The 15,187-nt window shown below is 36.4% G+C and overlaps 1 protein-coding gene and 1 long non-coding RNA gene across 4 annotated transcripts in view; one reads left to right on the forward strand and one right to left on the reverse strand.

Moving 5' to 3' along the window:
• The window catches only part of EDIL3 (EGF like and discoidin domains 3), a 459,417-nt gene that overhangs the window by 158,191 nt on the left and 286,039 nt on the right, over positions 1–15,187 (forward strand). Inside the window, exon 3 of one of the 3 annotated variants that reach the window (XM_077139203.1) lies at positions 13,710–13,739. The exons of the other annotated variants lie outside the window; for them this stretch is intronic. Within the exon in view, the coding sequence (XP_076995318.1) occupies positions 13,710–13,739 (30 nt within the window). The remainder of the gene's footprint in view (positions 1–13,709; positions 13,740–15,187) is intronic. 3 annotated transcript variants of the gene reach the window in all.
• Positions 8,639–15,187, reverse strand: part of LOC143665611 (uncharacterized) — a 91,130-nt gene continuing 84,581 nt past the window's right edge. The window contains exon 5 of the long non-coding RNA XR_013167115.1: positions 8,639–8,835. This is a non-coding gene — a long non-coding RNA (uncharacterized LOC143665611). The remainder of the gene's footprint in view (positions 8,836–15,187) is intronic.

Below are 15,187 nucleotides of genomic sequence, written 5' to 3' on the forward strand. Positions count from 1 at the left end.
GTATCAAATAGGGATTATTCTGCCTTTATGAAATGGGATTTTGATTAAAACATGGCTTTTCCAGGGTCCATACATCCTTTCAAACCAACACACCATCCAATGTCATTCAATAGACTTATTTAGATAAATTGTGGTGCATCCATATAATGAAACACTGAAATACTGTCTGTATTTGCTGATTTTATTAATAAAGAAAAATATGTGAAATATATTATGAAAACAGCAGGTTACAGAGTAGCCTGGGTTTTATAATCCTGCTTTATTTATTATATTATAACGTATATTTAATGATTATATTAATTACCATACTACTAATTACTATATATTATCTTCTGCTGGTTAAATATATTCACATCAAAATTCAGTTTTGGGGGAGATTTGTTGGTAATTTAAATGATTTAATAAATAAAATTCCACTTCTTATACAACTGTTAACCCATTGCAACAATGGATTTTTTCCCTTAACAATTCTAATTGCCAAGTCTTCTGGCATTAACATTTTATGTGCAATGATTCTGTAATTTCCTTAAGTGGATACTGTCACTAAGATTTGTGTCAATATTGCTGAGCTATTTGTTTTTATTTTTTTTGTTCTTTTGGTTTAACAGACTTGTTTTTTTGACTAACTCATTTGTCCAGAGTCATGGAAATGAATTGAGGTTGAAGTGAGAAGTTTCCCATGCATAAATAAGGCAGGAATCCATAAAAGATGAGCTTGATTGTATTAGCTTCCCTATTAAATGCTGAGAAACAAAATAATATCAGTTCTGAGGCCACCTGAAATGCATGTGTGGTGAGCAAGTAATATCAGCTTCGCCTTCACTCTTCATATTTAATAACAATCCATTGCAGAATTATTCCTCTTTCCTTTCCTTTATTGAGTTTTCAAAATGATTATGACTATTTTATTGAAAGTTGATAATCTGGGGACTCATTTAACCTTGATCTGTTTAATACCTTGCAAACTTCTTTTTATTTTCCCATGAATATTTCTATAATACCTTTCTATGTGGTTTATAATCATGTAAAAATGATTCTATGTGGTTTATAATCATGTAAAAATGACTATTAAAATTGTTACCAGTCTTCATTTTATCATCTCTAATTTGGACAGATTTTCAAAAATATTTACTGACTGCTAATAATGTCATCTGTACTAAATTTAAACATAACTTTTGCACTCAAAAGAAGTGTAATATGCAGCTTGGGAATATGACTAGAAAATATTATGTGCCATTTTGTTTAATTCTGGTTTTAGGTAATAGTTTAAAAGCCAATGTTCGGTATATGGGTTGGATAACTACATAAATCTGGAGTCCATAATAAATGCTAAAGAATTAAAATTAGTGAGACCTGAATTCAATCACAAGGATGGGATGAATGTGGCTAGGAAGAGAGGGTACTTTAAATAAACAATGGATATCTGAGGGCAATTACATAGACACATGAAATATTGAATTATAATAAAGTCCCTTTGTGATGAAAAAATCACCTAGCTTAAATACCTTTACTGCTTCCTTCAAGTAGGAACAAGCGTTCCAATGCTGTCATCAAAGTCTCTTTAATACTAGCTGGAGAAATTATGTAGATTACTTGAGTTCTGTTACACCACAGCTTCCCAATATTCTACTTAATCTTTTTAAAAAGCAGTATTTTGTATTTTTTTATATGTTATTTTCACTCAGTGGCAAAAGGTGAAATCAAAATTTTCATTCATTCTTTGTTATTTTCCCCATATACACCTCTTTCTAAATTGAGACAATCACAGATGCACTGCTAATTGCTTGTTAATATGATTCACAGTATAAACTGTTCATAGTTGCACATATTCTGGTTTGAAAGTGTTTTGCACCCCAAAAAAGTCATGTTTTGCACCCCAAAAAAATCAGGAATTACTCCTGATTCAATATTGTAGGGTAGAAAGCTTTGATTAGATTGTTTCCATGGAGATTGAACCACTCAATTGTAGATGCGGCCTTTTGATGAGATGGAGATATAATTCTGCCCAGTCAAGTGGGTCTTGATTAATTTACAGGAGTCCTTTAAAAGGGGAGGCATTTTGGAAAAAAACATTGTTGCTTCAGAGCTGAAAGAGAAGTAGACATTTGGAGATGCTTGGAGTGCTAAAGGAGATGTTTGGTGCATCAACAGAGAGGGCAGATGTCTAGACACAGGTGTTTGGAGATGCAAAGCCCAGCAAACATCACCAGGTGCCTTCCCATGAGATTCAAGCCAGAACCCAGAGTTGTATAGCAGAGGAGCTAAGTGAAGGCCCACAGATGCTTAGAGAAGAAACCACTGGCATCAGAAGGTGGAAGCAATGGAACCAAGAGCAAGGACTGGCAGATGCCAGCCGTGTGCCTTCCCATGTGACAGATATCAGTCTTTCTTGAGTCACAGTGTCTTTCTCTGGCCTTAAAACTGTAAACTTATAACTTAATAAATTCCCTTTATAAAAGCCAACCTATTTCTGGTATATTGCATTTCTGGCAGCATTAACAAACCAAAACAACATGTGAGCTTGTATCACTACTAAGTGTATAAAGTACATTTTGTGTTTCTATATTGATAAGTATATTTATTAATAAACTATAGTTTGATGATTGTTGAGTTAGGTTAAAAATCATGGATTTAATTTTTCATGAGTTGATCAAATGGCTTTTAGAGCAATCATTGTTTTATTGACCATTATTCTTTTTCGCTTCTGCCTGAGGAAAAAATGTATGATTTATATAATTAATATAAAATATCAATGAAGAAAGTTTTCTTTTGGATAACTCCAGTAACAAAGAATAATGAGGCAGATAAGCTTTATAGAATAGCATGTAGGATTGCATTAAAAGACTGTCCATCTTTTGTTATTCATTTTGGCTAATATTTATTAGTCAATACATTATTGTAGGCACTATTCTTATAACTGGAGATATAATGATAAGCACAAAACAACAACAACAGAAGTGGGACAAGATAGTGGTGTAGGGAGCTGTGGAATTTAGTTAGTCCTCTAGGGAAGCTAGTAAATAGGAAGCAACTGTCTGGAACAACTGTCTGGGAGACTTTCATGACCAGACACACATTGTACACAAGTCTGGAATGGGTGGAAGAGCTGAGTTCACAGCACAAAATTATAAGCAAAGTCATCTGAATGTGGAGCCTGGCAACCCTCCCCCCACTGGCACAACAGGCTGTTTGGGAGACACTTTGCTGTGGGAAAAAGAAGCAGTCTCTACTAGGAGCAAGGCAAGGAGAGCTCAAGCAAGCTACAAATGTGGATTTAATTAACAAATTTGGACTGCTGAATTCCACCTCTGAGCACAGATAAACTCAGAACAAGCGTGAAAGGAACCCTGAGCTTCTCTTGGTAAAAAGGAAGTGGGACTGATGAAAAAAAGAAAGAAAAAAGAGGCTTTGGAGTTGATAGAGATAAAAATATTGGAAAAAAGGCTGTGCCCCTAAAAAGGGGACACAAAGAGCCAGGTACCAATTCTAGCTCTTGATTGGTGAACCTGGGAGGCTGGGAACAGCTCTGAAAAGGATTAAAAAAAAAATTTTAAGCCACCCACTAAACAAATCCTCAAGCATTTTCAATTGTTAGCACTGACCCAGACCAGGACAGAGTTACGGTATGTATGAGAAAAAAAAGTAACTAGACAGGTGAAGGAGATAATTCCCTAAAGGGCATATCTTCCCCAAGAAAGGGTGAGGGGGCAGGGCCCAGCACAAATGGTGGCTCTGATTCAGAGAATTCAGATGCAGGGGTGGAAAACAGAAATAACTTAAGCCCACCTTTACCTCAGCCTCTGTTTCAACCATGCCCCTTGCAGGGACAGAGTCTGCTGATGATTAAAACCCCCTTACCACTTTACGGCTGTGGGGAGCTGCAGGCTGACAAGCACTGTCTGCTGGGTAGGACAGGGAAAGCACAGAATTAAGAGGCTTCAAGTGGAAAGAGTGGCAGCCTGCTGGACTGGTGAGTCAGCATTCTTTAGAGAATCAGAACCTAAAGAAGGTATCTGTAAATATAAGATTTATAGAAGTGTTTTATGCAACTATGGTAATGCAAAAATCAAAAATCCATAGGGTAGGCAACAAGGCTGACAATTCCTGTGAAGGATCTTGACAAACTCAACAAGAGAGGCTCACCAGCTGAAGAAGAATCGAAAATTCTCTCTTCTCCCTTAAAATTCTTCAACTGATTGAATCAAATCCAATGGATGGATTATTTCATTTGTGGGAAACATACTCGTAGTTAATTATAGATTTAAACAGCCATAGATGCAATCAACTTACTGATGATTTAATAAACCAGCCTTATGGTTTATCGACCACCACAAAATATCCTTGCAGCAATGGAAAAGAACAGTGTTTTCCTGACCAGACAAATGGGCGTCATCACTTAGCCAAGTTGACACCAGATCCTAACCATCACAGACATAAAAAATCCAAAAGTAAAAATGGTAGAAGAAAGTACTGTTTTTATGGTAATAAGATTAAATGTTAATGGATAAAATTCCCTAGTCAAAAGACACAGACTGGCAGAATGGATTAAAAAGACCCACGTATATGCTATCCACAAAAGATTCACTTTAGACCCAAGGACAAAAATAGCTTGGAAATGAAAGAAAAGCTAGTGGCATATATGATACCACAAGAAAACATAGAGGATTGTATTAGTTTGCTAATGCTACCAGAAAGCTATATAGCAGATATTGAACAGCTTTAAAAAAAAGAATTTAATAACTTAAAAGATTACAGATCTAAAGCCTAAAAAAATGTCCAGACTAAGGCGCTCAGAGAAACATACCTTGGCTCAAGGAAGGCTGATCTTAGAAGACATGTGGCTAGTATCTGCTGGCCCTTGTCCCCAGTTCTGTTGCTTCCAGCCTCTGATGCCAGTGGTTTCCTCTCTAAGCATCTGTCGACCTTCACTTAGTTTCTCCTGAACACAACTCTAGGTCCTGACTTGCTTAGCATCTCATGGGAAGGCACATGGTGATGTCTGCTGGACTCTGCTTGCATCTAAACATCTGCTGTCTCTCTTGGCACTCCAAACAGGTGTCTCTGTTAGCTCTTGAAGCAACTGTTCTCCAAGTGTCTGCATCTGAGATTTCTTCAAAAATGTTTCCCCTTTTAAAGGACTCCAGTAAACTAATCAAGACCCACCTTGAATGGGCAGAGTCACATCTTGATCTAACCAAAACCCACATGCACAATTGGGCACCCCACATCTTAGTGGAGATAATCTAATCAAAGGTGTTCACCCTACAATATTGAATAAAGATTAAAGGCTATGGCTTTTTTGGGGTACACAACACTTTCAAACTAACACAAAGATAAAAACTGGAGCTATATAACTTAGGAAAAATTAGAATGGACATTGATGGTGATTAAATGTACAAATGTAAGAAAGTTTTTACATAAGGGAGAACAAATGAATGTCAACATTGCAAGGTGTTGAAAATGGGATATTTTCAATGCAAACTAGAGTCTATAGTTAACATTAGCATTAAAATATTCTTCATTGGGTGATGGTGGCGCAGTGGCAGAGTTCTCACCTGCTATATGGGAGATCCGAGTTCATGTCCCAGTGCCTGCCTATGCAAAAAAAAAAAAAATATATATATATATATATATATATATATATATATATATATATATATATATATATATATATATTATATATATATATATAGTGGTGGTAAATGAATAACTGTGTTATTCTACTGGATGCCATTGATTGTTTACTTAAGATGGATTGTATGGTTTAAAAAACAAAAAAAGAAGAATACAGATTTTGGAGAAATTGTGGAGAGAGAGATGTACCTACTCACTGTTGGTAGGGAAGTAGACTGGGGCAGCCCCTCTGGAGCGCAGTGTGGTGGCTCCACTGGAGGCCAGGTATGGGGCTCCCATGTGATCCTGCAACCCTGTCATTAGGTATCTACTTGGACGAACTGAAAGTAGGGACATGAATAGACATTTTCACACTGGTGTTTATGGCAGCAGTATTCACAATTTGCAATGGATGGAGGAGGCCTAAGGGTACATTGATTGATGAACAGAAGGGAGAACTGTGTTCTATAAATACAATAGAAGACTGCATGATGTAAGAAGAAATTAAGCTGTGTGTCATGCAACTGGGTGAATGAACCTTGAGGACATTATGTTGAGTCATATAAGCCAGAACAGAAAAGACAGATATTGTAAGTCTTCACTAACATGGACTAACTATAATGCGCAAACTATGAGAATTGAATTCTAGAGCATAGGTTATCAGAGGATAGAATGTGGGCAGAGATTGGGCAGTCGACGATTAAGGAGTACAGAATGTTCAATAATGCTTATTGTATAGGATCTTAGCTTGTAAGCTCTTACAGCAGTCACATCTATTCCTGAGTTGTAACTATTATTTCTAAATTCTGTGATGCTGAGCTCTTTGTGTGTAATCTTGTAGTTCCTTGGAACTCTGGGTACTGTGTGACATCTGTGACTCAGAGCTAGTTCTGCAGCTTTGAGAGTCAGCATTACCCCATACAGCAACTGTTAAAGAAGCTGAAAAACAGATCAGACTTCAATTAGAGATATGAATGAACCTTAGGTTCGGACGAAGGTAAAAAAGGAATACCAAAGACAGAGATATTTATTTAGTGCAAAATTTATATTTTCTGTAGTACACTATCTAATTTAACTTGTGTGGTCAATTATGTTATGTTCAAACATAATTACATGGATCTTGAATAGGGAATGAGATCTTCTTACTTTATACAGGTTAATGTAATACCTTGATACATGCCAGAGTAATTTGGGTAGAAAATAAAAAGGTATTTGCAAATTCCCCTTGAGGGACTGGAGAAAAATGTGAAAATATTAAAATTCCCCACCTGGAAATTCCTGATATTCTCGCAAGCATTAGGGACTCCCAATTTAATAAGCTGAGTCCTCAATGATGAAGCTGTCCCTTATAAAACATATACTTGCAAAGGAGAAGCTAAACCTACTTATGATTATACCTGAAAGTCATCCCCAGAGAGCCTCTTTTGTTGCTCAGATGTGCCTCTCTCTCTAAGTCAACTCTGCAAATAAACTCACTACCCTCCCCACTACATGGGGCATGACTCCTACGAATAAGCCTGGACCTGGCATCATGGGATGGAGAAAGCCTTCTTGATCAAAAAGGGAAAAACAAATGAAACGAACTAAAGTTTCAATGGCTAAGAGATTTTAAACAGAGTTGAGAGTTCATTCTGGAGGTTATTCTAATGCATTATATAGATACTCCTCTTTAGTTTCTAGTGTATTAGAATGGCTAGAAGGAAAATACCTTAAACTGTTGAACTATAAACGAGCAGCCTTATTCTTGATGTTGATTGTATAACAATATAGCTTTTAATTGTGACCATGTGGTTGTGATAACCTCTTGACTGACATTTCCTTTATCCAGTGTATAGACACATGAGTAAGAAAGACAAAACTAACTACATAAATAATGGGGGGAGGGTGAGTAATAGGCATTGGCTCTTTTGGGTGTTCTTTTTAATTTTAATTTATTTTTTTTTTGGAGTAATGAAAATATTCCAAAATTGATTGTGATGATGAGTGCACAAGTATATGATGATACTGTGAGCCATTAATTGCATACCACAGATGATCATATGGTATATGAGTGTATCTCAGTAGAACTCCCCAAAAACAATAACAACAAACCAGACAGTCTGCCCTCATGTAACTCCTTATAGAATAGGAGAGACTAATAAATGCACAAAACATATACCTACATACTAATTACATGTAAACATGTATTTTATGTTATAAATCATTCACTGTACTTAAATAGATGCCATCCTATAAATCTGACAGTGGAGTTAAATTACATGTAAAAACCTGAGAGTATAGGAAAGAATTTGCAACTCAAGTTTCTATGTAAATACAGTATCTAGTGTTACTTCCTTTGACCTAAATACTCCGCAAATCTGAAGGCATAAAACTATGTAATATGCTTTGTGATATCTTTGGCCAGGAAACACTAACACTCATTTTCAGAACTCACAAATAAGTTGGTAATAGCAACTTTTAAGTCCTGAGGCCTGCTGCATTGAGATTTAGACTGAGATCAAACAAAAAAACAAAACAAAACAGAAACCTGTCTCTAAAGGCATCTAGTCTATAAATACTACAGAAGCAGCTCCAAAACTTATTTTAATGACTGGGTTCACAAATTATCAAATGATAATTTACTCTTTTTTGGCTTAGTAGTGTGACTTTCTCTCTCTCTCTTACACATACATCACAGACACACACACACTTAGAGCACTTAGCATCTGGGCAGACATGAGTTATCATGGCTAAATTTCATTATTGTTATTTTTGTATCATTGCAATTGAATAAAAACATTTTAAAATATTGTCAGAATACAAGAATACATATGTCTTGTTACCATGTATTATGGAACTAATGAATTACAGAAATCATTATGCGTTTGAGGCACATATGTGTTTGAAGCACCATAGATAACTAAATTTATGTATATCAATCGAAGGGATCAATAAACCAGTATATATTGAGTAGTATCGTATGTAAAATAGATTATAACATGATAAGAAGAACATTTTACATATTATATAATGATCTTTACTTATTTGTTGGTGAGTCACACAAGGATACACAGTGTTTGAGAGGATAGAATTTTTAAGTTATAAAATTTTCCTTAAAACACCTGAGGGTAAGACAAACAAAGCCAGAATATGTATGAGTTCTTGAGCCCACATAAAGAGACTGGTCTTTCAAATGAGGAAACGTGCATTTCAATATAATATTGTGTCCAATGCCAGATTGTCCTGAAAGACAAAACAAACAACAAGAAAAACAGTGATGAATTTAAAAATCAAGGCAATGGGTTTATTGCATGAAAGGGTGGTTGTTAGCTCCATGGCAAAAATAAAGCGCTGAGTCTCAGCTGCTCTTGGAAGCAGTCCAAAGCTCTATGAACTTCCAATCTCACCTGCCTCACAGATAATTAATTTCCTAGGCATTCCAATATATTTTAAAGGAGTAACAAGATTGGTCAGGGTTGTGGCAGAATGCTATTTAGTTGTAATAAGAGAAAACCTAACAAACCTGTAAGACATTAACTAAGATGTATTTTTCCTCAAATCCAGAAGCCCAGTGGCAGGTGAGGAATCACAGATGATATGATTCAGTGGCTCAAGATATCCTTAGAAACCAAATTTCTTTCTGTTTGTTTTCTCTATCTCTGAGCCAGGTCAGATTCATTCTTAGGCTGGCTCCAATCATGGTTGCAAGGTGTCTATCCACCACTCTAGGATCACATGCTTCCTTATCCACACCTAAAGGCTATTCTTGACACTCTCTCGGAAGAATGAAGACGTCCCTTTCCAAGAGTCCTCCCACAAACTTCTCCTTACATATCATTAATACAAAATAGGTGAAGTTCTGATACATGCACCAGTCACTGTAGCCAAGACCAGGGAGTGATTTACTTAGTTCTGAGATACAGACCTCCTCTCTATATCAAAGGAGTCATCTTCTCCCAAAGCATTGATGTAGGTACCTAAATAAACCTGAAGACACTGCAAGAGAAAGAGCATTAAAAGCTGGTGAAGCAACCACCGTATACATTACAAAGGATTTCCTGCCAGCTTGCTAACCTATTGTTGTTGCAGTTCCAACAACTGGACCTGTGAATCTTTCCCAGTGAAGTAGACTTTGATGGAGAGAGAGCTATGGTTCTCAGCATTAAGTGTTCATAGCAAAAACCTGCAGGACTTTAAAAAAAAAACACATAAACCTGGGATAACACCCAAAATTCAGTTGATCTGGGCATTTTGAAAAAACACCAAGGGTGATTCTGTTTGGGTGACAGGAGCACCACACTTGATAAATTCTATCAGATATATTCTTTTACTGTTTTCCTTTCCCACTATTACCATAATTTCAGTACCCCTTCTACATACTGACCAGGGAGAACAATGCATGGCTGTTTGTTTGTGTTCCAGTTTGCAAGCTGCTGGAATGAGATATACCTAAAATGGAGCGACTTTTAAAAAGGGGGATTTATTAAGTTGCAAGTTTACAGTTCTAAGGCCATGAAAATATCCAAATTAAGGATCCAGGGAAAGATATCTTGATTTAAGAAGGCTGATGATGTTCATGGTTTCTCTCTCAACCGGAAAGGCACATGGTGATGTCTGCTTGCTTTCTCTCCAGGCTTCTCCAACTGCTTCCCTGGGACTCTATCAGTTCTGTTACCTCTCAAGGTTTTTTCCAAAATGGTTCCCTCTTAAAAGGCTCCAGTAAGCAACTCCACGTTGAGTGGGTAGAGACACACCTCCATGAAAACCATCTAATCAAAAGTTACCACCCCCAATTGGGTGGGTCACATATCCATAGAAACAATCACAAAGCTCCCACCCAGCAATCTTTTTTTTTTACATGGGCAGGCACTGGGAATCAAACCTGAGTCCTCTGGCATTGCAGGCAAGCATTCCTGCCTGCTGAGCCACTGTGGCCCGCCCCCACCCAGCAATATTGAATGAGGTTTAAAGAACTTGGCATTTCTGGGGCACACAACAGTTTCAAACCAGCACAGTTAGTTTATTTATTTTTATTTTGTTTTGTGTATGTGCTTATTTATAAACCTTTTTATTGTAATAGCATGTATATATATATATATATATATATATATATATATATATAAACCCAAAATTTCCCATTTCAACTACTTTCATGTGTACGATTCCATAGTATTAATTATATTCACAGTATTGTGGCATCATCACCAACATCCATTATCCAAACTTTGTCATCACCTCTAGCAGAGGCAATAAGTACCTCCCATTCTACTAACCCCAACCCCTAAAAACCTATTATCTACTTTCTGTCTCTATAAATTTGCATATTCTCGGTATTTCATACAAGTGAGATCATACAATTTTTTACTCTTTTTTGTCTGAATTTTGAAATTAAATGTGAGATGTTTAAGATTCATCTATATCATAGCATATAGCAGAACTTCATTCCTTTTTACAGCCAGATAATGTCCCATTTTGTGTGTACACACACACACACACACACACCCCATATATCACATTTAGTTTATCCATTCATCTGCTGATGGACACTTGGGTTGTTCTTCCTTTGGGCTATTTTGAATAATGCTGCTCTGTTTGAGTCTGTTTTCAATTCTTTTGGTTATGTACCTGGAAGTGGGATTGGCTGGCCATTTTACCACATGGAGCTGCCAAGCTGTCTTACATGGCTTCACCATTTTACAATTGTGCAATCAACAATGTTGGAACAAGAATTCCAATTTCTCTATATCCTCACATGTACTCATTTTCTGTTGTTGTTTTTAATATTAGCTTAGCTAAATTCTGCCTGTCAGATATATTTTGTTACTGTTTTACTTTCCCACTATCTCCATAATTTCAGTACATCTTTTCTACATGCTGTTTAGGTAGAGCAACGGACAGTTATTTATCAATTTACTTTTATTTTACTTGTTGCATGTATTTTTAAAATTTATATCCAGTATTGGAGGAAGCTGGCATGTGACATAAACTCAAATATTTTGTTTTTCATTTAGATTTGCTGATTTCATGAATTCTAAGAAAAAAATAGAAGAGTGAGAAAACATTTGGGTGTTATGACAGTAACTTCGGTGATATCTATGTCACTGAAAAGTCCTTACATGGCCACTATTGCCCATTTTGATGCTTGTTTTTCTTCTGGCACTCTAGCTGCAACTTGTTGATAGTTAATGATGCTTTGTTTAGCCTACAAAGCTATCTTTGTCACAGAGATACTGAAATTGTGAATTAATATTAATCCTAGCACTTCTACTGATGCCTGTGTATCTTAGTTGTATAAATATTGGCAAGTGACATCTACTTATTAAAAAGAAGCACCTCTAAAAAGATGTTGTATAGAAATGGAACTGTTCTATATCATATAGAACATATAGAATATAACCAGCCATAAATTTTTGACTTGAGTTCCCACACATAAAGTAACCAGCCATAAATGCAAGGGTTTTTTTTTTTCTATCTGGAATTTCCATATTTTTTATTAACAATCACCCCTCTAAGTCAGCACTTCTGCAAATGCCCTATGGTATTTTCCTAAAAGGGAATTCCTGGACGCTACCAACAGTTTTCCTCTTTGAACATTTTATGATATGTTTTGGACATGATAAAATGGCAAACAGCTTTTTAAATATTTATGTTCCCCACGCTATGCATGCCAACTGTTTGTTTGCTCTCTCCATTTCTTTATGTGCCAAGGAGACCAGCCAAAGTGTGTGAGAGGAAAGTACTGTCAGGACACAAAGTGAGCTTGTCTAGTGTGCTCTCTGTGCAGATGAAACCTTAATGGAAAGGAGGAGAAGCCACTCCCCGGCAGCACAGTGATACCTTGATGAGGGAATCAGTTGGGAACAAAGCTCCTTTATAAGCAATTCAGCTGTGTAAATTTTTATTTTAAAACACCATGAATCAAGTGAAATAGTACTGGCTTGTGTCACATAATTCAGCGGTGACATTCTGGGTAGGCTGCCCTTGTGCACAGAGCAGACCTACCTCCACACAGTGTGTGTGTAAAATATAAAGGTGAATGTGTGGATTCTAAGCCAAACTGTGAAGATACTTCAGAAAGACTTTCTCTTTTTCATAACTTCTATTTTTTCCCCCACACATGTACCAGCAGTAGGTGATTGCCCTCAGAGTCTGATTGCTCTCATCCTTCCCTTTAAAACAGAAATTAAAATGATTCACACTTTTATGAGTTACAGTTAGTTACCTTATGTTAACATTATTTAGTGATGTCAGTCCTGGGTACATGCTAGTCCAATTGAAGAGGTTCTGATTTAATTGGTTTGAGGTGGGGCTCAGAAGTTGGCATTTTAATGTACATCCAGGGTTGTGAAGTTGTATTTTTCATATAGTGGTTCCCTTCTTAAAATATCTGTACTTACTCATGTATGTTCTGCAGAAGATTCATGTCAAAATCACTTGGGGTCGTTTTCAAAATGCATGTCCTCTGTCCTTACTATAGAACTGCTGAATCTTGTTGCACGTGGTTCATGTGAGTGAGTGTGTGTATGTGTGTTTGTGAGAAAGAGAGCGAGAGAGAGAATGATTAGAGGACTCTTCATGTTTAACCAACACCCAAAGTGATTCCAAATAGTTACTCTAAAGTTTAAGAACCACTAATCTAAATGCCATTTCTTCTTCTTCATAAAGTACACACTTTTTTACCATGAAAATATATTTTGTTTCCTCTTATTTTGTTTCCACCATCCATGAGGCAGTGATGGTGCTATACCTATATGTTATATACAAAATATATTTTAAACAATGCTTATAATAATTTACACTAGAGCTTATTAAAGTCAATCTCTTTTTGCACATGGAAAGAAAAGTTAAATCTAGACACTAGAACTGTCTTTCCTAACAAATACATATTTCAAAATATGAGTATCAAACTTTAATGTAAATGAAGTACCCATAATACAGTCTAATGACAGAGTCTTAATGTATAGACACAATTGTAAGTTGGAGAGCTTATAGTCATTGTTTGGGAATGGGAAACATTGATATATTTATTCTCAACTCTTTCTCTTTCTTCCTCTCTCTCCCCTCCAACCTTACCCCTGCTTCCTGACCCTATTTTGCCTCTTTTCCTCGGATTATAGCATCAGATGAAGAAGAGCCAACATCAGCAGGTAAATTTCCTGTGTTGTAAAAATTATTCCTATTTGATTTAATGCCCTTAATAATGGAGATGCAATTAACCTTTCCAAGTATATGTTCCAAGTTTCAACCAGAAAATCGGTACAGTTTTATTTAGATACCTTTTTTATTTATTGTGCCCATTAAGATGTGCCAGTCTAAATGATGTTGGTTGGGAGTTTTAAATAAAAAGTAAATGAAGTAGGTGCAAGGGTAGCTCAGAGGTAGAATTCTCGCCTGCTATGCGGGAGACCCGGGTTTGATTCCTGGTCCATGCACTTGTCCTCTCCCCATCCCCCCCAAAAATTCAACAAATGGTGCAATAATGGGATAGTCACATGGGAAAAGATTTTAAAAAGCATAGCACAACATTTAACTCTGTGGTGCTTAGATCGCTTTAGAGAAAATGAGGGTTTAGAGAAAAAATCCTCATTTGTGTATCAGAAAAACCAAAATACCTTCTTAGTAAGCAAAGATAACCTTAGAATGTGAAAATCATACCAAAAATAGTTACATTGCACTTAAATAGCATTCATATTAAGTTATAATTACTATTCCTTGGGAAAAAATATATGGTCTTGCAATGGCCTTGAAAACGTCAATGTAGCAAGGTGTGGTGAGGGCAAGGGATGTAAAAGTATAGGACAGGGCGGTGCCATGGGGGCTCAGCGGCAGAGTTCTCGCCCGCCATGCTGGAGACCCGAGTTCGATTCTCGCTGCCTGCCCATGCCCAAAAAAAGTATAGGACAGCACAAATAACCACATTCAGAAAAATGCAGAAAAAGTAAAGTGAAATCCTCAAAGCTGAGAAAAGTGATAATATATGCTTTAAGAAATGCAGCTATCTGTATCAGTCAGGGTTCTCCAGAGAAACAGAAATAGATAGATAGAAAATGACATATATAGATACATATTATATATGTGTATGTGTGTATACACACACACACAAAGGGATTTATTCTAAGGAATTAGTTCATGTGATTATGGGGGCTGGCAAGTTCGAAATGTATAGGGTAGGCTGGCAGGCTGGAAACTGATGTGATAATCTTGAGGCAGAATTTCCTCTTCTCTAGGAAATCTCAGTTTTTGCTCTTAAGGCCTTCAGTTGATTGAATGGGAACCACCCACACTATGGAAGATAATCTCGTTTACTTAAAATCAGCATCTGTAAAATACCTTCACAGTAGCTTCTGGGCTAGCCTTCCACCCATTGGCTGGATCCTATAGCCTAGATTTGCCGCATAAAATCAACCATCACACCCTCTGGGAGAGAATACTGCGTTATTAAATATACTGTCAGTATATATTTCAAACATGATATTCATTACATTAAAGGATAAGGATTATGTCATTGCCTCAAAACCTCATTTTATTTAAAAAAATATATTTTTGCAGTTTTAACTTGATAGTACTAAACTTAATGATACTAAATCATGACATT

This window comes from Tamandua tetradactyla, chromosome 21, assembly GCF_023851605.1.
Source record: "Tamandua tetradactyla isolate mTamTet1 chromosome 21, mTamTet1.pri, whole genome shotgun sequence".
Taxonomy (NCBI): domain Eukaryota; kingdom Metazoa; phylum Chordata; class Mammalia; order Pilosa; family Myrmecophagidae; genus Tamandua; species Tamandua tetradactyla.